This window comes from Typopeltis vanoorti, chromosome 16 (genome assembly GCF_054136105.1).
Source record: "Typopeltis vanoorti isolate ZY-2024b chromosome 16, IOZ_Tvanoo_1.0, whole genome shotgun sequence".
Classification (NCBI taxonomy): Eukaryota; Metazoa; Arthropoda; class Arachnida; order Uropygi; family Thelyphonidae; genus Typopeltis; species Typopeltis vanoorti.
The window spans coordinates 15,114,895-15,139,183 of NC_143564.1; the positions used below are offsets into that span (position 1 = coordinate 15,114,895).

Consider the following 24,289-nt stretch of genomic DNA (forward strand, 5'->3'; position numbering starts at 1 on the left):
CATAGGAAGAGTGAAACATCAGAAGTGACAATGGGCTGGGCATATTGCTCAAAGATAAGATCAACGATGGACAAAAGAAGTACTGGATTGGATTCCACGAGAGAAAAAACGACCACGACAACAACCTAAATCACAGTGGATTGATGATATCATCAGATTTGGCAGGAGTGACATGGGAAAGGAGAGCCATCGACAGACTGTCTTGGAGTAATCTTGGAAAGGCCTTCATCCAGCAGCAGATTGACAATGGCTGATGATAATATACATGCTAACTCATATCACCATGGTGCTGGTGTGGTTTCAGTCAGTTGGTGGAGACACTTGTAGAGCAGGTGCCCTCCCTCGATGAGTCTATGGACTCCCTGGAGGTGTCTAATAATAGTAATAGTAATTAACACCCTCAAAAACAGAGCTATAACAATTTGCTCTAATGAATAAGCTCTTAAACAAGAGCTACAAATTATTAGCAATACATTTATAAATAATGGCTATAGCAAAAATACTGTCAATAAAATTCTTCATAAAACTTCATGAAAAATTACATATAATATAGATTACAGTAAAAACTTAGCTATCCCATACATTAGAAGGTTATCAGGGAAAAAAAAAAAATTCTACACCATTATAATCTTAATGCCACTTTTAAACCACCTATAAAATTAAAAAACATATTTAACCCCTCTAAGGATCTTCCCCCACCATTGGCTCACCCTGGAGTTTATCATATCTGTTGCACCTATAACTTACCTTATATATTGGTGAAACTAGACGTACAATCCCTAGCTGTAAAAAATAACACAAATGACACATTAAATTCAACAATTTCATTGAAGCAGTTCTCTCATATCATGCTCTTAACACCCTACACCAGAAGTCTTCAATCTTTCAGACAGTGCGGGCCACATTAAAAATTTCAGTGAAGCCCACGGCCACTAAGCTATACTGCAGTATTTAGAATTGTAAGATGCTTTCCAGATTCACAAGAAATGCTGTGCATTTGATACTTTACATAAAATCCTATAAAAATAAACAAACTCAGCTTTAAGAGCATAGGTAGGAGTCGGGCTCATGATAAGTAAATACAATCAATACTTGGAAAAAGATAATTTATTGAAGAAAACATTCATTTTTTACAATATCAATGGGCAACTTGGCAATGTTTTTCCTTGACCAGCTTGTCGATGTTGGCATCAACGTTGGAAGTCGCTATGCGCAGAGTATTCTCGAGATGTTGGTCAGTAATCTGAGTTCTTGTCTTGGACTTCACCTGCTTCATTCTGGAGAAGAACTGCTCACATAAGTATGTGCTTCCTAACAAAGTGCACATCTTCAAAGCATGCTGGCGAAGATTACGGAATGCATCCTCAGAAATGTAGTCTCTTTAAAATGTAAGCAAGGGCACATTGAATAATTTTTCTCTCAAAGAAGAGTTGTTTTGGAGTTCAAGCAGCTCCATTTGTACTGAGCCTGGCATTTCGGCAGCATTGACACTGAATGGCATTGAAAATAAATCTAAAGATGACTGTTGGTTATGAAAATCACCAAATCTCTCTTCGAACTCACTTCGCAACACAGCTAATTTTGTAGCGTATTCATCAAGAGATGAACAGTTGGACTCAGCGAGAAGCTGAAAATTAAGCCTTTTTTTTTGTAAGTTGTGCCTCCCAAAGTTTGAGCTTGGCCACAAAAGCTTTGATGTGATCAAACAGAGTGTACACCAGTTGATCTTTGGATTGTAGCTGCATATTTAGGTCATTCATCAGTCCAAAGATGTGATGGTGGTCCAAATTGTTAACATTAATAAAATCCAGTTATTTCATGACTTTGTTAGAAGTCTAGCAATAAGTGGCTAATAAAATGCTAGAATAAACAATATATTTTCAGAGTTCAAAGTAATACATGTCAATGATGTAAAAGTAGTATGCTTTGTTCCATAGAAACTTCAGAAATAATTATAACTTTTGAAATTACAGTAGTAAAATAAAATGTGCATCATCTATATTCACTTTATTTGTTTTCGATTGTCTCAGAATCTTTTTTTTTTTCAGATGTTCTTGATCAAGCTCTTAATGAATATGATTCTGAAGGAAGATCCACCAAAAGCAGCTCAGCAGAAAGCATACCTAATAAACCAGGAACAATTTTATCTAACAGTGTTACAACTAAAATTGACTCATGCTTTAATCGTCCACATTCCCATCACGTTACTTCTAAAGAACTAGAGGAATTTTTTACGCACCATACTCCATTTCATCCTAACTCACCTGCTACTTTGAAATCATCTGCTAAAATTGCTAGAGTCTATGGAAGTGTTGCAGCAATGAAATATTCAAAAGCATGCCAATCTAAAATTGCAGATATAATGATAAAAATGCACAAAATGTTCTATAGTTCACCTGCTATAAGTGATGGTAAATGTGATTCACAAATAGGAATATCATCTCCTGAATGGCAAAAACGAAAGAGCCAGAGTCAAGAAAATATTTTCAACAGAATAAGAAATAGACACTCATGGGCATGTCCAAAACAAAGTCATAATGAATCTACACAAATATCAGATCACAGTATATTTTCTTCTCATCGACCATGGATGTCATCATTTATCCATAGTAATGCTATACAAGATTCTTTCTCTCATGTATTTAAAGATGATACTTCAGAAATATATGCACAAACTCTTCCTTTAACAAGAAAGGAAAAAGCATCACAACCTTTTTGGAACAGCTATCCACCTCCCTCTCATCCACCTCCACCTCCTCCAGTGGGTCAGTTAGTTCAAGTTGATGTTTCTCGAGCACTAGGAGAATATGCAAACATAAATCTAATTGATGAACCTAAGTCTACTGTAATGTCCAGCTTTCGTCCAGGAGACAGTGCTAAACTATATGCTTCTCCAGAAGCAATAATGAGTATTGGCTACAAATCAGATCCACTCCCAGAAAGAAAAGGTACATTGCATCCAAGAAGGATTGGAAGAGGATCAAGCTTAAGGTCTCATTCTCTTCCTCCTAAAATTCCCAGTAAAAAAATGAATAACCAGAATATATCTTCTGAAGCTGAAAATAATATTGAATCTATCGGTCTATATTCCACATTTAAAATGACTCAAAAACATCGAGATTCATGGTCTTTAGATGGAAGATTTCTTCCTGAGAAAAACACATTAAGAACTCTTAAAAAGCCACTAATTGCTGACAGTTTTGCCTCAAAATTTGAGATTGAGGATTCCGATAACTGTAGTCCTCATCCTTCTTTGAGGACGCCACCACATGAACCTTTTATTCCAGCACCTGATTATGATAGTAGTGAAGATGATGATGCTTTAACTTTATTAGATAAAGGCAGTAGTTTGGTGACATTTGGGAAAGGGTCAACTAAAGAAGAAAATTTTTCCAATACCAGAATATTAAAGAAACAGAAACCTTTGGTTGTCACTTCTTATGTTGATGAAAGAACCAATCCAGAAACTTCAGAAGAATTCAGATACTCTAGGAAATTTTCAGAAAAAAATGCTACTGTGGTGTTTATTAGTGGGAAAATTACTGAGAAGAAAACGGAAAAAAGTGACATTCGTATTCATAGAACTGAGGGAGGTACATTAAAAGGAACAGTTATTATTTCTACAGAAAAACCTAATACCTCCTCTGTTAAGAGTTGGGTAAACACATTTAGAAGAGAAATGTTTCCTCAAAGTTATTCCACATACAGAGAAATGCATGTAAATTCCAATATCATAGAAAGAAACAACCAACCAAATATATCTGAAATTCAAGATGACATGAGAACGGATGAAATTTGCAGTCTAGAACAAAAAGTAAAAAGTTCACAGTGTTTCGTCTCAATAAATAATAAAAGTCTTATCAATACTAGACCAATGATAAAAGCATATGAAGAAAAGCATTCTGCAGATAACTGTACTCCACAGATGTATCTAACAAAAAGTAATTATGATAGTAATAAATGTTTATTTAGTAATGTCACTGCAAATTCTGAACATTTTGAGATAGTAAGTGTAAACTCAACAAAGACCACTACCACTGAGAAATCTGAAGCAGAATATGATATGTCAAAAGTTCATAATTTACCAAGTATCAATAAACATCTAGACAATATAAACACAGAAGAAAAATTTACGGATACAGAAAATGACTTAGCTCAGCATAAATTAACATCATGTGTGAGTGAAAATTCTGGTAGTTCATCACATGCATTTGGAATACACATGGAAACTGAAAATGAATTTCCACTTGGTAGTAAAAAGAGTAATAACAATAGCAAAAAACAAATTGAGAAACTTAATCTCGAGAAAAGATTAACCAGGGATTGTGAAGGTCATCAGTCACAGAATGCACCTCAAAATGAGTTGGTGGCAGGTGAAACAGATAATCTGGTAGAACTATTGCCTCCTCCTCCTGAATTTGCTGCATTTGCTGATAATTGTATCATTGATCAGTATGTTTTGGCTATATCACCACCACCAGAATTTTGTGATGATAGCCTTTTAACAGGTGATATACGTGATCACTTTTCTTCTGAGTCTATTCCTAAGGACATAAAAAATACAGATACTTCATCACGTGTATCTCAGACTTCTTTGTTTAATAAAAGTACTGAACTTGGTAATCTTCCTAGAACTGATAATTCTAAGATAGTCACATCATGTAAAGGTCCTGAGAAACTTAAACTGCATACTCCTATTAGTGATTGTCGCCATTTAATGGACTTTAGAAATATTTCCTCACAGCAAGAAATAAACCAACCAGATAATACTATGTTAAGGAAGCAAGGTAAAGAATTTTATTCAAAGTCATTATATCATTGGAATAGTAAAGATGTAGCTGATTGGTTGAACAGTATAAATCTTTTGGAATACAAAAGTAAATTTTCAGAAGCAGGAATTACAGGTGCCAAGCTCATTAATATGGATGATAATGATTTAATGGGATTAGGAGTGAGTCATGTTGCCCATCGCCTAAGCATTGAAGAATCATTGAAGCAGTTTTTAAAATAACTGTTTTACTAATTCATATATATGTAAACACTGCCAAATAACAAAAATGACTGAATATCAAATTCAAATATCAGCAAAAAGAGAAGATATGGTATATGCAGGTTTTGGCCATAAATTGTTTTGATAACTTGATTTTTGGCTGAATATTTGCAAACTCACATATATGAAACAATGTGTGCCTGTAAAACTCAATCATAAATAGCCTTTTCAATCTAGCAATAGAAAACAGAAGCGTAATTAATATATGCAAAACTAATTCTCTTAGAAGAAAAAAAAAATTCTCTCCCATCACCTCATCTAATAAGTATATAACAGTCCATACTTAGTGACTTCTGAGTTAGAGCATGTAAAAACAGCTTGAAGTGAAATACTTAAACTTATTTAAATATATGAAAGATGTAAATATATATATATATTAATTTGTTTTGTTTTGTTTGGAAAGTTTTAGCTAAAATCAAAGTGAAATGTTTTGAGCCAAATGATATTCTATATGTGTTATAAAGTAGGATACTATTTATTACCATAGGATAATACTGTGGGTATGTTATTGGTATAGATTAATCAAGGAGTTTGTACAGAAAATTTATTGAACACTGTTGATGAAAATAGTGTATTTCAACTGTGGAGGGAGGGAGGGGGGAGGCATTATACATGTGCATGCATCCGTCATGCTCACAGTGAATGAGTACTGTATATAATCAAGAAGCTGATACTGTAATTGTTAATAGTGTGAAAATTTTACTATGCAAATAATAAATAAAAAAAATTGTTTTTCTGCCTTGTAACATTAGAAAGAAATATTAATTCCATGTTATTAGATAAAATATATAAGATTAGGATAAATAGAAGAGTGCTACATTAATTTTACTAATATACAGTTTTGCTGAGGACTGTGATGTTTTTTGACATTTGTGTGTAAAGCATTGGAATGATTTATAAGTCATGAAAAAAAAAAAAAAATCGAACTGAGCAATGGATCTTAAGTGCTAGTCAGTCAGTCTTCTTTAAAATAACGTGGATTACAAAAGATATATTTTATAATTAATTTATTTGTAATATTTCTATACTATTGAACAGTAGTTATATTTGCTTCAAGAATAGATACAAATGTTTTTTTAAGCTATGTTTAAGTAAGAATTTAAGGCCGCTGATCTAAAGAATTACAGAATTCTTAATAAAATCTGTTTTTGTTCAGGCATTTTGTGCAGTTTTAAAGAGCTTTCATGGAGGAGATAAATATTCATAGATGTGTCTTTAAAAATCCATTGAAACGATACACAACACCACTTTTGTTCTCTAGCAGTTACTTTTCTTAGATAAGCATTTTTTAATCATAATATCATTTAAATTATATAACAAATACACATTGCAAATATGTTATTAATATTGATAATGTTTGATGACAAGTCTGTTCTTTTTATCTCTTTCTTTATGAGAAATTCAGAGATCTTAGAAGTTGGCAAAATATTCTGGAGGTTGTTGAAGAAGCTCAGAAATGGAGGAAACAGTGCTGTAAAAGGAATTAAAGATGATAAAGGTGACATGAAAACAGAAGAAAAAGATATCCTTTAAGTATGGAGTAAATGAAACAAGCAGTGATAACAGCGCAGTGGTAAAAATCACTGACCAGGCATGCAGTCAGGAATACATATCCATATTTGAAGTAGAAAAAGCCATCAAAAGCCTGAAATGTGGGAAGGCAGTAAGAGTAGATGATATTCGACCACAAATGCTCAAGTATGGAGGTATAAAAGTCTACAATGGCTGCACTGCATAGTTCAGAAGGCCTGGACAGAGGGACGAATTCCAGATGATTGGAGTAGAGTTCTCATAGTAACCATATATAAAAAGGGGAAATAAAACTGAATGTGAGAATTACAGAAGCATTTCATTACTGAGTGTTCCTGGTAAAATATATGCAAGTATACTTCAGAAACGGTTGAGAAGAATTGTGGAAGAAAAGCTTAGTGAAGAACAAGCTGGATTCAGGCCAAATAGAGGCTATTAGGATCAAATCTTCACTTTAAGACAAATGATTGAGAAAGCATGGGAATAAAACAAAGATCTGTATTTAAGTTTCGTAGATCTGGAAAAGGCATATGACAAGGTGCGAAGAGAGAAGCTATTCAAAATGCTACAGTTATATGGTGTTTATGGGACATTATATCAAGCAATACTTAGTCTTTATTTGAGTTGTAAGTCAGCAGTTAGAATTGAAGGAAGTACAGGAAGATGGTTTAATGTTAAATCTAGTGTGAAACAAGGATGTACATTATCCTCTCTGTTATTCATTATCTATATGGATCACATTATGAAGGAAAGTGGTATTAAACCTGATATCAGAATTGGGGATGTTAATCACAGCTCGTTGCTTTATGCAGGTGATGTTATATTATTATTTTTTTATTATTATTCAGGCCTCCATTGAGTCAAAATACTCATCGAGGGAAGGTCCCCCCCTAAGAAACACAAACTCTGTCATACCACTCCTTAAACTCATTGACCGTTCTCGCCACTCCATCAAGCAATGCATTTCATGGTTCAACCGCCCTCCATGCAAAGAAATCACTCCTCACCCTCTTGATCACAGTTTCCTTTCGTAACTTCCAAGGATGGCCTCTTGTCATCACTCCTTCCCGCTGTTCAACCAAGCGAAAGAACTCCCGAATGTCAACCCTGTAACCACCTCTCAACAGTTTAAAAGTCTCAGTCATATCACCTCTCCTTCTATCCACCAAACTCTGCAGTCCACATTCCCTCAGCCAATCCTCATAACTATCATTTTACAGTTCCTGAAACAATCTTTGTTATCTGCCTTTGTACCTTTTCCACAGTTAATTTATTCCCTTCAAATCCTGGGGACCAAATCTGAGAATAATAGTCCAAGTGTGGTGTGATCAGGGTCTTATACAACGGAATGATAACTGTTTTATCTCTGCAGGTCAGCGTCCTTCTCATTATTGCAGCAATCCTCTATGTTACCTTCACCACCTTTGCAATATGTCCCCTAAATTTCAGGTTTCTATCAATCATCAACCCCAGATCTCTTGTCTCCCCTACTTATTCCAGTATAACTCCTCCCATAGAGTATGCAGCGTCCCAACGATATGTTTCAAACCTCAAGACCTTACATTTTGCTGCATTAAATCGACAACACCATTCATTTGCCCATCTATCTAGTTTATTCAAATCTTCTTGCAGGGCTACCACATCTGCACTATTGCTAATAATCCTTCCCAGCTTTGCATCATCCGCAAACAACTGAATATCCCCTTGCAATCCACTGGCAATTGATATAAAGGTTAAACATTATAGGTCCTAGTACTGAGCCCTGTGGGACCCCACTTGTAACCCTCTGCTTCCTTCAAACTGCACCACCATACACAACTCTCTGATACCTATCGGACAGCCAATCCTGAATTCAGTTGACCAATCTGATATCTAGACCCATGCGCTGCAACTTAAATATCAGCTTATCATTTGGCATCCTGTCAAATGCCTTCACTAAGTCTAAGAAAATGGCAATATATGCCTTTCTCTCATCTAATGTTCTTGTAACTTTATTATAAAAGGCTAGCATATTGCTAAAACAAGGGCTCCCCCTTCACAAATCTATGTTGACTCTCACAGATAACATTACCCTCATCTGCCCAATGCTGTATACGGTCCTTCACTACTTTCTCCATGATCTTACTAACTACTGATGACACACAAACTGGCCTATAATTAGACACTTCCAATATGGTATACTGCCCTTATGCAATGGCACTATCTTACCTTCCTTCCATTCCATGGGCACCTTTCCCACAGCCAGACTTTCATTGAAAAGCAGGTCAAAGGCGTTGTCAGTTCTATAGCCCATTCTCTCAAAACTCTTAGTGAAATACCATCCGGTCCCACAGCTTTACTGACATCCATAGTACTCAGTATTTGGAACACACTCTCCTCCTGCACTTCTAAACCTCAAACCTGTCCTATCCCTCTAGTATTAAAATTTACTCCTCCAGGATGAAATACTCCAATAAAGTGTTCATTGAAAAATTCCACTAAGTCCTCTGCATCAGTCACTCTGTTCCCATTTTTATCCCACAATATCATTCTTCAACAGTCATTTCTCCTCCTACTGGCCACATAGCTAAAAAATTCTCTAGGATTTTCTTTGGATCTCAGGGCCAATCTCTTCTCATATTCCAGTCTCGCTTTACTTACCATACCAGTCATTCTCCTGGCCTATGCCTTATATTCTTCATGCATCTTATCTTCACCTGTCTCTTTATATCTCTTCCATAGCCTCTTTTTTGCATGCAGTTCCTGTTTAATATTGTTTGTCATCCACTTTACTCCAAATTGTATCCTCTTCTTCACTCGTGGTATACAACTTACCATTGCTGCTAACAAATATTCTTTCATAATTTCCCATGCACAGAAACAGAAAAGAACAGAAAAAAAATTGAAACATTTGTTTATAAAACTAGACTATTGAATGACACAAATGTACAATGGCTATATTAACAAAGAATTAACCAATATCTAGATAAAATAAAACAAACTGAAGAAATAGAAATAGAATGGCTTAAATAAATACGATACTAAATGCATCAGCAAATGAAAGCTTAGGAAAGACCAAAAAATTCGATAAAAGAAAAAACTGAAGATCTGGGATGATACAATCAAAGAAATAATCAAAAAGAAAAAAAGAAACCTATCACAAATGGTTAAGCTAAAAGAGAAGTCAGAAAAAGACATAGAGAATCATGGAATAAATTTGTTTCTAATTTAGAACATGATTTATATAAAATAAGACCCAATGTATATAAGATTTTGAAACACTTAAATGCAGATACCAATGAAAACATAAAATTAAACACTGAATTGAAATTAGAAGAATTTCTAAATTACTACACAGAACTGTGGACAGACAAATATTTTAAAAAAGACAACTGGCAAACAATTAACGAAAATGAAAAGGAAATAACTGAAGAAGAATTAGAAATCAGCCTGAAAGAAACAAGAAACGGAAAATCACCTGGAGAAGATAAGCTAGTCTCAGAACTATATAAATACGCAGGAACAAGATTCAAAGAAAGACTCTTATTATTTTTAAATGAAATTTACTCAACTGGTATCCCCCCAATAGAATGGAAAAAAGCAATTGTGATTCCTATCTTTAAGAAAGGTAAAAGAGATGACCCTAAAAACTATAGAGGTATCAGTATACTAAATTCCTGTTACAAAATATATAGCAGAATCTTAAATAACAAACTAATGAAATATTCCGAAAACTTTATTCTAGAAGTACAGAATGGATTTAGAAAAGGACGATCATGTATACACCCAACCTTTTGCCTAAAATTAATAATAGAGAAAAGAAGAGAATATAATTTAGAAACATATATTGCATTTATTGACTTTGAAAAAGCATTTGACAAAGTTAAAAGAAACATATTATTTAACATATTAAAAGAAAGACAAATACCAAATAATATCCTAAAAGCTATCACAAGTATATATGAAAATAATCAAATACAAATAAGATTAAATTACGAGCTATCATATACAAGAGAGATAAACCAAGGGGTCCGACAGGGATGTCCCCTCTCAGCAACTCTTTTTAATATCTACTTAAATGAAATAATAATAAAATGGTGTAAAAATTTACATCAAGGAATTAAACTTTCTCCTACAGTTAACTTAAACACTCTCCTCTTTGCCGACGACCAAATAATAATTACAAATTCTGAAGATAACTTACAGAAAGCTATTTTAAATCTAAATGAGATATCCAAAGAATATGGTATGGTAATATCAACGGAAAAATCAAAAACTATGGCCTTTAAAGGACAAGATCCATGAAGAACTAAAATAGTAATGGATAACAAGATCTTAGAACAGGTGAAGTCATTTAACTACCTAGGATGTATGATCACATATGAAAATGAAAAAGATATAAACGTAAAAATTGCAAAATATTTAAAAATAACAGGTGTAATTAACTCTATATTTAAACCAAACCTAGTTCAAAAACGAACCAGGCTAAAATTATACAATACATTAGCCCTACCGGTCTTAATGTATGGAAGCGAAATCTGGACAGTAAAACAAAAAGACAAACAAAGATTAACAACAGCAGAAATGAAGTTTATGAGAAAAACTGCAAAGTATACCCTATTTGATCACAAAAGAAACGAAGATATTACGAAAGAATTAAACCAAGAAACAGTAATAGAAAAAATTAAAAAATATAAACATAAATGGATGGAACATGTTCAAAGAATGAAAACAGAAAGATTACCAAAACAAGCCTTAAAGTACAAGCCATTAGGGAAAAGAAAACCAGGACGTCCTCTTAAACGATTCAACGATGACCTCTAAGGCCGGGACAGGCCATGCTAGGCCTAAATCCTTGATACGCATGATGATGATGATGATGATGCCTAATCATATCCCGGCCTTCTAATTCCTCCCTCCATGAAACTTCCCCAAGTTGACGTCTTAGACTATTATAATCACCTGCCTTATAATTCCACATACATTCCCGTCTCTTTGATACTCCTGCATGTCTATTCATTTTCCAAGTCAAAACCATATGGTCACTCTCTCCAACTGGTGGGAGAGATGTCATCTCAGTTATTATCAACTCTTCTGATGCTATAACTAAATCCAAAACTCTTGAACCTCTTGTTCCCTCTATTAAATATTGCCTAAGACATTTGTCCCTCAAGAATTCTAAAAATTCCATTCCCTTATTGCTACATGCATCTTCCTCTCCTTAATTTATACTACTGTAGTTAAAATCTCCCATAACAACCATTCTTCTTGCACTTGCTAAATTCAACTGTCTAAACATTTTCTGGTCCCCACCCTCTGTGCTCCTGGGTCTTTAGCAACACCCCATTAAATATCCTGTCTTGTCCACCTCTACCTCACACCATATGCTTTCAAAATCATTAGTGCCACTACCTTCCAAAGTCTCCACTCTTAGAGGACATAGGTCGTCATTTATCATAAGCAGTACTCCACCGCCACGCTTTCCCTTCCTATCTTGACGAAAAATGCTGTACCAAGCGACTTCTATTCATGTTATTATATCCTCTTCTGTCAACCATGTCTCAGTGATCCCAATAATTTTTGGCCAGGCTGATGCTATCTGTACCACCAATTCGTCTCCCTTATTCCGGATACTCCTGGCATTAGTATAAAGCATATAAATGCCATTGTTTCTATACACAGCATTATCCCCTCTAGACTCCACTGGGCTCAGTATTAGCTGATGTCATCTCCTGTCTCCCCCATTCCCACAAGAGGCCACCCCTGCTACCATCCTTCCTGGGACACACTGACTTGTTGTTCAGAACAGCAGTCTCTCCAGATGCCTACGTCCTTTCTCATTCAAATATAAGCGGTCTCTTGCATACAATTCCTCTCTATCCTCAAACGCACTCCAAGCATCCACATATTCCAGTCCTCTCTTGTCACACATTCTAAATATTATGTCATTCAATATTACTGCTCTTCTGCTCAGCTCGTCATTATCATACCTAGGCAACACACACACACACTATCTTTCCTCTTTGTGTCTTGTTTCATACTACCTCAAGCAAGAATCTCATATCTCTCACTGCCCTATTTACCCCACCACTCAAGTCATTTGTTCCGACCATCACAATCATCTCATCCACCCTTTCACCATTTTTAACTGCCAAAGCCACACTTTCTATCATTCCTCCTGGCAAACACTCCTCACGCATCCTATCTTAAACACAACGGATCATTGAGTCCCCATACATTATACCTCTTACCATTCCCTCTCTTTGCTACAAGTTTGCAAGATTCCCTGACTAAAATGAATAACTGTTGTAATAGATATGGTATGAAGGTCAGCATTAAAATGACAAAGACAATGAAAATAGGAAGAAACATTGAAAATATCAACTGCATTGTGAATGGAGAACTTATAGAACAAGTAAAAGATTTCAGCTACTTGGGCACGATTTTTTGTGAAGATGGTAAGTTAAATATGGAAATAGACAACAGAATCAAGAAAGATGTATGGTAGGATCAACTGAATAAATTTATATGGAATAAGAGAGAAATTAACCAAAACACTAAATTAGCTGTATACAAGACAGTGTTTAAACCAATTTTAACTTATGGATCTGAGAGCTGGGTTAGAAGTAAAACACTTGACCAAAGACTAGAGACTGCAGATATGAGAGTCCTGAGAAAGATTAGAGGCATGAACAGATGGCATCAATGGCAATATCATATTAAAAACGAGGATATTAGGAAAGAACTTAAGAAGAATGTGAGAGGAAAGATATGGAAAACAAGTGTTCTCTGCCAGGTTGGCAGGAAAAAGACACAGAGGAAGACCAACATATAGGTGGATTGATACAGTAAAAAGTGCCTTAGAAGACAGAAATATAAGACCTGATAATATTGGAGTCGTGACATTTAACAGACTGATTTGGAGGAAAATTGTAGATAGGAAGTTAGTAATGATGTAAATTTTTTATGTAGTACTATCATATATATATGATATGATAGTATGTATCAGGAATTTGTGATGATGATAGTTAAATGTTGTACAGACAGGTTAATATGATTGATTTTGTATTTTGATTGCTCTTTAATGTTGATGTTTTGCAATGAGATAAAATGAATTAGTGGTCAAAATGAGATTCATATAATAACATTCATCTTTATTAGGTGAAACGAGTGCACCAGGTACCATTATCTTATGTATGTGTGTGTGTGGCTAAGTATATTTAGCTATTTACAGTTACTTCAAATCTAATTTTAACACATACTGCAGCATTCTGGGAAACTTTGTTTAAACCAGCCAAATCACATTAAACAATTAAGAATGCTATACATTCAAAGGTCAGCTCTTTTAATACCACAAGGTAAGTGAAACTGATTTAAACAGCATAAAATACCATAGACTGCAGCTGGAAATTATTTCACTATAGTGATTTGTAGACATACATTTACAAATTAAAACAAAGAATATCCATGAATAAGTGATTAACAATGCAAATAAATAGATCTGAAGTAATAATAAGCTGGAATTCTGACTAAATGGTAATAATAGATGAATAATAAATACCTAATAAATATAGTAATAAATATGTATAAATTAAAAACTTGCACTTTCTAAATGCATAATAACAATATCCACAATGTTAACTTATTAATTATAGGACTATAATCATATAGCATAAAGAACATTGAAAGACTCAGCCAGAGAGACATGCGGTGCAAGTGTCTGAGAGGCTAGAAAAATCAGACCTGCATGGTAGGCTCAAAAAGTGGTAGTGCCAGAAAAGAAGAAAGCATACAAAAGTTCCTACCAAATAAGCTCAGCATGTATTCTGAGAAAAGGCAGAGAAAAATATAAGAAAGCCACAAAGTAACATATAAAAATGGTTTAACAAAAGTCATGGGAAGACTTTGGTAAGAATATGTTCTGGAGGCTAGTGAAAAAAATAGTGTAAAATAAACCAAAGATGTAAAGCTGATATGAAAAATGTAGTCTAGATATTTGAAGTAATTATTTTGAAAGATTACTAAATGAAATAAGCAGTGACAGAACAGTCAAAAAGCATTCAAGAGGAATGCAGGCATGAGTAAATATTCCATCAGAAATACTCAAACATGGAAGTATAAAAGTTTGACAATGGCTGCACTATATAATTCGGAAGGTCGAATTCCAGATTATTAAATTAAAGCTCTCATACATATTATCCATCTGTTACAAAAAAAAAAAAAAAAAAAAAGAGAAATAAAACGAAATGTAAAAATTACAGAATAATTCCCTACTAAATGTTCCAGATTTATGCAACCATGTGTGAGAATAGGCTGAGAAAAATTGTGGAAGGGAAACTTGGAGAAAAATAGACTGGGTGTAGACCAAATTGAGGTTGTCAGGAATCCTCACAATTTTTTTTTTTTTTAATATTCCAGAGAAATCAATGGAATATATAAAGAATGTGTATTTAAGTTTTATACATCTTAAAAAGGAATAAACATGGCAACAAAAATAATGCTATAATAAATTTAGTTTAATCCTTTATCCAAGTGTGAGCAAACAAAGTTTGCGCCTGAAAGTATCTTCAGGACTGAGGTAAGGTGGTACACCTTCAGGACTGAGGTAAGGTGGTTTGCTCACACTTGGATAAAGGATTAAACTAAATTTATTATATTCTAACCAAGTGAAGAGAAAAAAAAAAAAAAAAAAAAAAAACTTTTATAATGCTGTTCAAAACGAGTTACATGATATAAATGAGACATGTTGACCAATAGATAGTCTATATTTTGAGTTGTAAGTCAGCAGTTAGAATTGCAGGTAATACAGGAAGATGATCTGATATAAAATTATCCTCATTATTATTATTATTATTATTCAGGCCTCCATGGAGTCAAAAGACTCATCGTGGGAGCTCCTTCCTAAGAACATAAAGTCTGTTAAGATTCATCAAGGGGAGGTCCCCCCTTAAGAAACACAAAGTCTATCATACCACTCCTTATACTCTCATTGACCGTTCTCGCTCTCACCACTCCATCAGGCAATGCATTCCACAGTTCAACCACCCTCCACGCAGAGAAACCACTCTTCACCCTCTTGCTCACAGTTTCCTTTCGTAACTTCCAGGGATGGCCTCTTGTCATCAATCCTTCCCGCTGTTCAACCAAGCGAAAGAACTCCCCAGTGTCAACCCTGTAACCACCTCTCAACAGTTTAAAAGTCTCAATCATATCACCTCTCCTTCTTCTGTCCACCAATCTCTGCAGTCCACATTCTATCAGCCGATCCTCATAACTATCCTTGTACAGTCCTGAAACCATCTTTGTCATCCATCTTTGTATCCTTTCCACAGTTAATTTATCCCCTTCAAATCCTGGGGACCAAATCTGAGAACAATAGTTCAAGTGTGGTCTGATCAGAGACTTATACAATGGAATGATAACCCTCTTATCTCTGCAGGTCAGTGTCCTTCTCATAATTGCAGCAATCCTTTGTGTTACCTTCACCACCTTTGCAATATGTACCCTAAACTTCAGGTTTCTATCAATCATCAACCCCAGATCTCTTTTCTCCCCTACTTCCTCCAGTATAACGCCTTCCATAGAGTATGCAGCATCCCGTCGATGTTTCCCAAACCTCAAGACCTTACATTTTGCTGCATTAAACTGACATCCCCATTCATTTGCCCATCTATCTAGCTTATTCAAATCCTCTTGCAGGGCTACCACATCTGCACTATTGCTAATAATCCTTCCCAGCTTTGCATCATCCGCAAACAACTGAATATCCCCTTGCAATCCACTGGCAATTGATATAAAGGTTAAACATTATAGGTCCTAGTACTGAGCCCTGTTTGACCTCACTTGTAACCCTCTGCCTCCTTGAAACTGCTCCACCATACACAACTCTCTGATACCTATCAGACAGCCAATCCTGAATACAGTTGACCAATCTGACATCCAGACCCAAGTGCTGCAACTCAAATATCAGCTTATCATGTGGCACCCTGTCAAATGCTTTAGCTAAGTCTAAGGAAATTGCAGTATATGCCTTTCCCTCAGTGAGCCTGTGCAGCTCAGTGGATGTGGCGTTTGCACACCACCGCGCTAGGCCGCACGAAGGAAGTCTTGGTTTCGAGTCTAGTCGGCGACTAGAGGAAATTTTTCTAAGCCTTTTTTCGACCGGTTCCCGAGTTAGTCGATCTCTGGCACGGGCAAGCAGGTTTTTCCTCCCGGAAACTCGGGTTTTTCGTCCTGTAAACTCAAGAAAATCGACCCTAGAACCCACATTATTTCAGACATTAAATATATTGTGTTAGGGTTAGAGACCACGAGATGGCGGCACATTTGAGCCGTCTCTCTTCACTGCGTACCGCTTAATTAGTGATAGCCTTGGGCCATCTGTCTCTGATTGGGTACCAGTGGAGATGAACTGCCCAGTCAGTCTCCAAAAGTTAGATAGGGCTAAATGGCCTCGCCTACTCCCGTATATACGGGAATAAAAAGGCGTTAGCTGAGCTGAGCCTTTCCCTCATCTAATTTTCTTGTAACTTTATTATAAAAGGCTAGCATATTGCTAAAACAAGAGCGCCCTTTCACAAATCCATGTTGACTCTCGCAGATAACATTACCCACATCTGCCCAATGCTCTATACGGTTCCTTACTACTTTCGCCAAGATCTTAACAGCTACTGATGACACACAAACTGGCCTATAATTAGACACTTCCAATATGGTATACTGCCCTTATGCAATGGCACTATCTTACCTTCCTTCCATTCCCTGGGCACCTTTGCCGAAGCCAGACTTTCATTGAAAAGCCAGGTTAAAGGCAATGCCAGTTCCCTAGCACATTCTCTCAAAACTCATGGTGAAATACCATCCAGTCCCAAAGCTTTACTGACATCCAGAGTACTCAGTATCTCAAACACACTCTCCTCCTGTACCTCTAAACCTCGAACCAGCCCTATCCCTCTAGCATTAAAACTGACTCCTCTAGGATGAAATACTCCAATAAAGTGTTCATTGAACAATTCCACTATGTCCTCTCATCAGTCACTCTATTCCCATTTTTATCCCACAATATCATTCTTCAACAGTCATTTCTCCCCCTACTGGCCACATAGCTAAAAAATTCCCTAGGATTTTCCTTGGATCTAAGGGCCAATCTTTTCTCATATTCCAGTTTCGACTTCCTTACCATACTAGTCACTCTTCTGGCCTGTGTCTTATATTCTTCATGCATCCTCTCTTCACCTGTCTCCTTATATCTCTTCCATAGCCTCTTTTTCGCATGCAATTCCTGTTTAATATTGTTTGTCATCCACTTTACTCCAAATTGTGTCCTCTTCTTCACTCGTGGTATACAACTTACCATTGCTGCTAAAAAATATTCTTTCACAATTTCCCATGCACTAATGATATCCCGGCCTTCCAATTCCTCCCTCCATGAAACTTCCCGAAGTTGACGTCTAAGACTGTTATAATCACCTGCATTATAATTCCACAATGAGTTCCTGTCTCTTTGATACTCCTGTATGTCTATTCATTTTCCAAGTCAAAACCATATGGTCACTCTCTCCAACTGGTGGGAGAGATGTCATCTCAGTTATTATCAACTCTTCTGATGCTATAACCAAATACAAAACTCTTGAACCTCTTGTTCCCTCTGTTACATGTTGCCTAAGACATTTGTCCTTCAAGAATTCTAAAAATTCCATTCCCTTATTGCTACATGCATCTTCCTCTCTCCAATTTATACTACAGTAGTTAAAATCTCCAATAACAATCATTCTTCTTGCACTTGCCAAACTTAGCTGTCTAAACATCTCCTGGTCCCCATACTCCTGGGTCTGTAGCAACACCCCACTAAATATCCTGTCTTGCCTACCTCACACCATATGCTCTCAAAATCATTTGTCTCACTTTCTTCCAAAGTCTCCACTCTTAAAGGACATAGGTCGTCATTTATCATAAGCAGTTCCCCACCACCACGCTTTCCCCTCCTATCCTGATGAAAAATGCTATACCCAGCGACTTCTATTCCTGTTATTATAACCCCTTCTGTCACCCACGTCTCAGTGATCCCAATAATTTTTGGTCAGGCTGATGCTATCTGCGCCACCAATTCCTCTCCCTTATTCCGGATACTCCTGGCATTAGTGTAAAGCATATAAATCCCATTGTTTCTATACCCATCATTATCCCATCTAGATTCCACTGGGCTCAGTGTTACCTGACATCGTCTCCCTTCTTCCAAGTATCCATTCCCACAAGAGGCCACTCCTGCTATCATCCTCCCTGGGACACACTGACTTGTTCAGAACAGCAATCTCTCCAGATGCCTATGGCCTTCCTCATTCAAATGTAAGCGGTCTCTCGCATACAATTCCTCTCTTTCCTCAATTGCACTCCAAGCATCCGCATATACCAGTCCTCTCTTGTCACACATTCTCGCTATTATGCCATTCAATATCACTGCTCTTCTGCTCAGCTCATCATTATCATACCTAGGCAACACGCACACTGTTTTTTCTCTCTCTGTCTTTTTCCTTACAGCCTCATAGAAAAAATCTCATCTCTCTCGCTGCCCGACTTACATTACCACTCAAGTCATTTGTTCCTACCGTCACAATCATCTCATCCCTTTCACCTCTCTTACGTTATGAATGAAAGTGGCATTAACTCATATAAAAATTGAAGGCATTAAATCTCAGCTCTTTAATTTTACATTGATGATGGGAAATAGTGTAAAACAAACCAAAGATGATAAAGTTGATGTAAAAATGAAGATAAAGATAGTCTAGATATTTGAAGTAATTATTTTGAAAGACTACTAAATGAAATAGGCAGTGGCAGAATAAATAAATCTCCAGTACAAGTGTGCAAGATACCATTACTAACTTGAATAAATTTTGGAACAAATTTAGTAACCTAAGAAAGACAAAGGCTATGAAAATAGGCAGGAATTGAACAAATCAGCTGTATCGTGAATATGAAACCTATAGAACAATAAAACGTTTCAGCTTTTAGACACAGTTTTTAGCAAAGATAGCAAATTAAATGTGGAAAAAGACCATAGAATATGTAAAACTGGAATAAAAGAAATTAGTCAAACACTACACAGCAGTATACAAGACAGTGTTCCAATCAATAGACCAGAGAGGTGGGTTAGAAATAAAACACTTGATCAAAGACTGGAGACCACAGATATGTGAGATCTTAGAAAAATTATGGATGAGGGAACAGATGGAATCATCTTAAAAATGATATAAGGAAGGAACATGACTTTATTAACATTTGCCAATGTGTAAGCAGAGTAAATTTCAGATGGTATGATCACTTAAATACAGTAGCAAAATGGGTGTTTGATGACAGGAAAATGCATTTAGAAGTGCCTTATAAATAATATATATATATATATATATATAATATTATTATTATTATTATTATTATGTGACACCTCCAGGGAGTCTAAGAAGTCATTGTGGGAGGGCACACTACTCTACTTCGCTAAACACATCTAATCCTCCACTGCGACACTGCTATCATCAATGCCATCTATCACCCATCATCACTAACAACAGTATTTTTTGTCTGTATGCAGGATGAAAAACCTGAGTTTCTGGGAGAAAAAAACACTGCTACCACCATATGAGATTGTCTCATCTTCAACTGATAAAGCCCATATAAGGATTCCCCTCGTCATGACGAGAATCGAACCCAGGTCTTTTCCAATTGAAGGGCGCAATGTTCCGCTATTCTTCCAATTGCACTACGGCAGCTATATATATATATATATATATATATATATCAGGAATTTGATTATGATTACCATTATCATATAATAAATGCTTATTAAATTACTTTAGGAAATTACAACATACAAAGGATATAAATTAAAATTAGACTTTAATCTATAATTCCAATATTTCGACATCACTTTGTCATTTTCACAGGAACTTAAAATAAAGACGTGTACACAGGCACTGCACGCCGTAAATGAGGACGACGCAGGAAGCTGTTGTTTCTCCTAAAAGTCCTAGCGGGCTATGTAGATATTCTTGGCCATTGGGCTGAAGGTCTTCTGATGTAAGTTTACCAAATATGGGGCACTCTCATGCAACCAAATTTGTTGAGGTTTCGCATGTTTCTTAGGTCTGAGGCTGATTCCATGAATAGCCCTTCAAATTTGAATTTACTACAGTGTATTACCGTGGCTTTCTTCCACCATATTCTGTGGCGTGTATCCAGAGCATGGTCTGCAAGACCAGAGTGGCTGCTGGTGAAAACGGATGTAGTCCTTGTGTTCTGAAATTCTGATATTCGCTGTCCTGCCTGTTTGGCCAAAGTAGGACAGTTTACAGCTGCAAGGGACCTGGTATACACCAGGTAGGTTTAAGGGAAGTGGTTGGTGTTTTATGGAGCGGATAAGGGATGCCAATTTTCTATAGGGTCTGTAACAAGTGGTCAAGTCATGTTTTTTAGGATTTTTGTAATTTCTGTGGTGCCTCAGATGTAGGGAATGGTGATGGATTTAGAGTAATCCTTGTTGTGGAGGGGGGGGTAGCCATTGGCTGAGAAAGTGTTGAGGATGTGGTTTAGTCCTGTGGTTAGGGCATTGTCATTTGAACCCCTACTTCTAGTCTTCTCGAACATATTAATGAAGTTGTGCACTTCGCCTCTTTCTTTTAAGGATCTGAGCCAAACTTTCCTCAATCATCTTACAGGTGGACACTATTTAAGAGGTATAAGGTTATTATACTTCTTTATATATGGCCTTGATACAGTCATTTCTGAATTACTATGCAGAGATCTGGTCACCTGGGTTTCTTGGGAATTAGGAGGTGGTTGAAAAGATTCAGAGACGAGTGATCAAGATAGTGACAGGTCTGTGGAATCCTTCTTACGAGGATAGGCTAAAGGTTTGTGGGTTACAACGTTTAGTTGATAGAAAAGGTGGGGGACATAATAGAAGCTTTTAAGATATTAAAGGGATTTTATAAAATTGATGCAAGCAAAATTTTTCAATATATGATAAAATAGTCAGAGAACTACGGCTATTTGTGGAAGTTGTGTAAGAGTGTGGTTAGTAGGAGAGGAGGTGGAGGGACTCTAGTGACAGAGATGGCTGTCATGCTACAGAATGCTCTCCATGAGGATAGATTAAGATTTGTGGTTTACAAATATTGATTGATAGGCAGAAAAAAGGCGATGGTATGATAATTACATATAATTTACTGAAAGAGTTTATTAGAACTGATGAGGAAATTGTTCAGTACACAACTGAAGGGAGAGAAGAGAATAAGGGGTCACCTCTGAAACTATTTGGAGACAAATTATACAAAGGGGACTCAACCTGTCACCAGATGGATGAGATGAAGAATAATAACCTTATCTTGGCTTGTCAGTGTGTTTTTCAATAACCAGGGAATCCTACAAGGTATTTTAGCCAGCTTTGCAATGTGCCCTCTGAACTTTATCTCTTTACCCACTAGTATCTTCCCAATTTCCTATAAATTAAAGATGCCCAGAAGTTATATTCTTATTGTTGTACCCATGTTTGTATCAAAAACACACAAATATTTCTCCTCAGATCATTTCATATATCACTAATGTACAAATGAAACAGTAGTGGTGGAAGTACAGGGTTCTGCTGACACACTATTAATCACCTGCCATCTCTTGGACTCTACTTAAACATAAAATACTTTCTGATGTCTGTCCACTAGCTACCCTCTTATCCATGTCACTGACAGATGCAAGCAATCTATCTGTTCATCCTGACTGACTTTAAGCGCTAAAAGCAGGAAACTTGCATCAGGTTCAAATGGCAGTCATGCTTTCTGGTTTCTTTCCAAAGCTTTTGGCTGAAAGTGTCTCCACCTCTTTTGCACTTGGCTGGTTCTTCCTTTAGATCATAACCCACAAAAAAGTGACTCTCCTAGTTTCTTACTTTTCCTCCAATTCTTGCAGTGATGATCTTGGTAAATGCTACCTACATTTCCAAATACAAAACATTCATTGTCCCATTTGCTTTTTGTCAAAAATGAGATCAGAAAAATATTTACCAAACTACCATTGTAGTCCTGGTGGCATTTTGCCAATTGTATTCCAATTTGTTTTCCAGAAATGATCTCTGTTCTCTATCAATCAACTTTTTATTCTCTCGTATACCAGAGGTATCTATCGAAATTAGTTCACATTCAACCCATTCCTAAGAAGGTTGGCAATCTTTGCCATCTAATTACAATTCAGCTTCACTCATTTCATTTCTTTTCTAAAGTAACTGAGAAAACTATTAATACTGAAAATCTCTTCTGCCTTGAATCCTCTCGACTATAAATTATCACCAGTATGGATTCTATTACTGATGATCAACAGGGGATCTTCTTCCTTTTGTTACCCATCTTGGACTTATGCATGGAAAAGTTTGTATAATCTCAAGCGGTATTTCTTCATATCTGTAAGGCACTGCTCAGGTTTAGCACAAGGGCCTAATAAGTAAGTTACAATCATATGATCTGTCTTCTGCAACCGAATTGCTGCCTTTCTCTCCAGATGCACAGTAGGCATGATGGCTCTTTCACTTACTCTTTGTTCTATTTATGCATTTCTTTCTCCAGTTGATTGCAAATCCAATATACAGGTTTGCTAAGAACAGTACACTATACCCCTCTTTCCTCACTACAATGCTCTCCAACCAACAGGCTGTGTATTTGAATCCTAATATTGGCATGAATATTTGTGATTGTCTTTAGGTTGGAGATGAATTTCATCTCCTTGTGTGAGACCACTGTTCCTTATTGGAGGCCTGAAGTGGATTGAAAAAGTTTAATGATTTTGGTCTCGAGAGTAGGATTTCCAGACTGTGTGTAAAAAAAATTAAACATATATAAAATTCATAAAAACAGAAAGAAAAAAAAAATCTTTAGCACACTCACAGTACAAAATGTACTACAGGTTTGCAAATAACCCTTTGATGTGAGAACATTAAAAAAAAAGTTTCATATTTTGGATAGTGCACTTAACGATTCCCTAAAAATACTACTGTGCATCAGGAGAGAATTAGGAAGGGAACAATTAGGTTATTATTATTATTGTACAGGCAACCTCCAAAGACTCATTGTAGGAGACCCAAACTATCCACACCTCTACTTGAACTCATTAACAGACAAAGCACTCACAACTGACTCTAACAACCCATTTCTTTTATTCACTACTATCTAAGCAAAAAATCTAGTCCTCACGCCACTACTAACCACAACTTTATTCAACTTCCAGGGATGATCCCTTGTTCTGGCTCTCAAGCTGTGTTGAAACATTTCCTCTGCATCAATTCTATAAACCATTTAAGCAACTTGAATATTTCCCACATTCCCTCATTTTTTACTATCAGCCAACTTCTGCAATTCACACACCCTCAATTTACCTTCATACGGAACATTCCACAGACCACTCACCATCTTTGCCACTCGCCTCTGAACTCCACCACTTCCACATCCCCAAGAAACTGGACTTGAGCACAGATGTAGATCTATCAAGGCCTTATAAAGAGGAACAACAACTTCTTTGTTGCTACTTGTTAGTGTGTTCTTCAATAGCCTCTAAAATTTAACTCTGTCTACTACCACACATAAATCTCTAGCTTCCTCTATTTCTCTCTGTGGCTTGTAATCTATTTATCCCAAAATTCATAACTTTACATTTCTCCATCATAAACTAATACCCATTATCTTTTGCTCATACTGA

At 36.2% G+C, this 24,289-nt stretch overlaps 1 protein-coding gene across 1 annotated transcript in view; it reads left to right on the forward strand.

The window, feature by feature from the left end:
* The window catches only part of LOC150097861 (uncharacterized), a 501,089-nt gene extending 495,006 nt beyond the window's left edge, over window positions 1–6,083 (forward strand). The window contains exon 16 of the mRNA XM_090406613.1: window positions 2,049–6,083. Within this exon, the coding sequence (XP_090262739.1) occupies window positions 2,049–5,011 (2,963 nt within the window). The 3' untranslated portion in view covers window positions 5,012–6,083. The remainder of the gene's footprint in view (window positions 1–2,048) is intronic.
* Window positions 6,084–24,289: the final 18,206 nt, after the last annotated feature.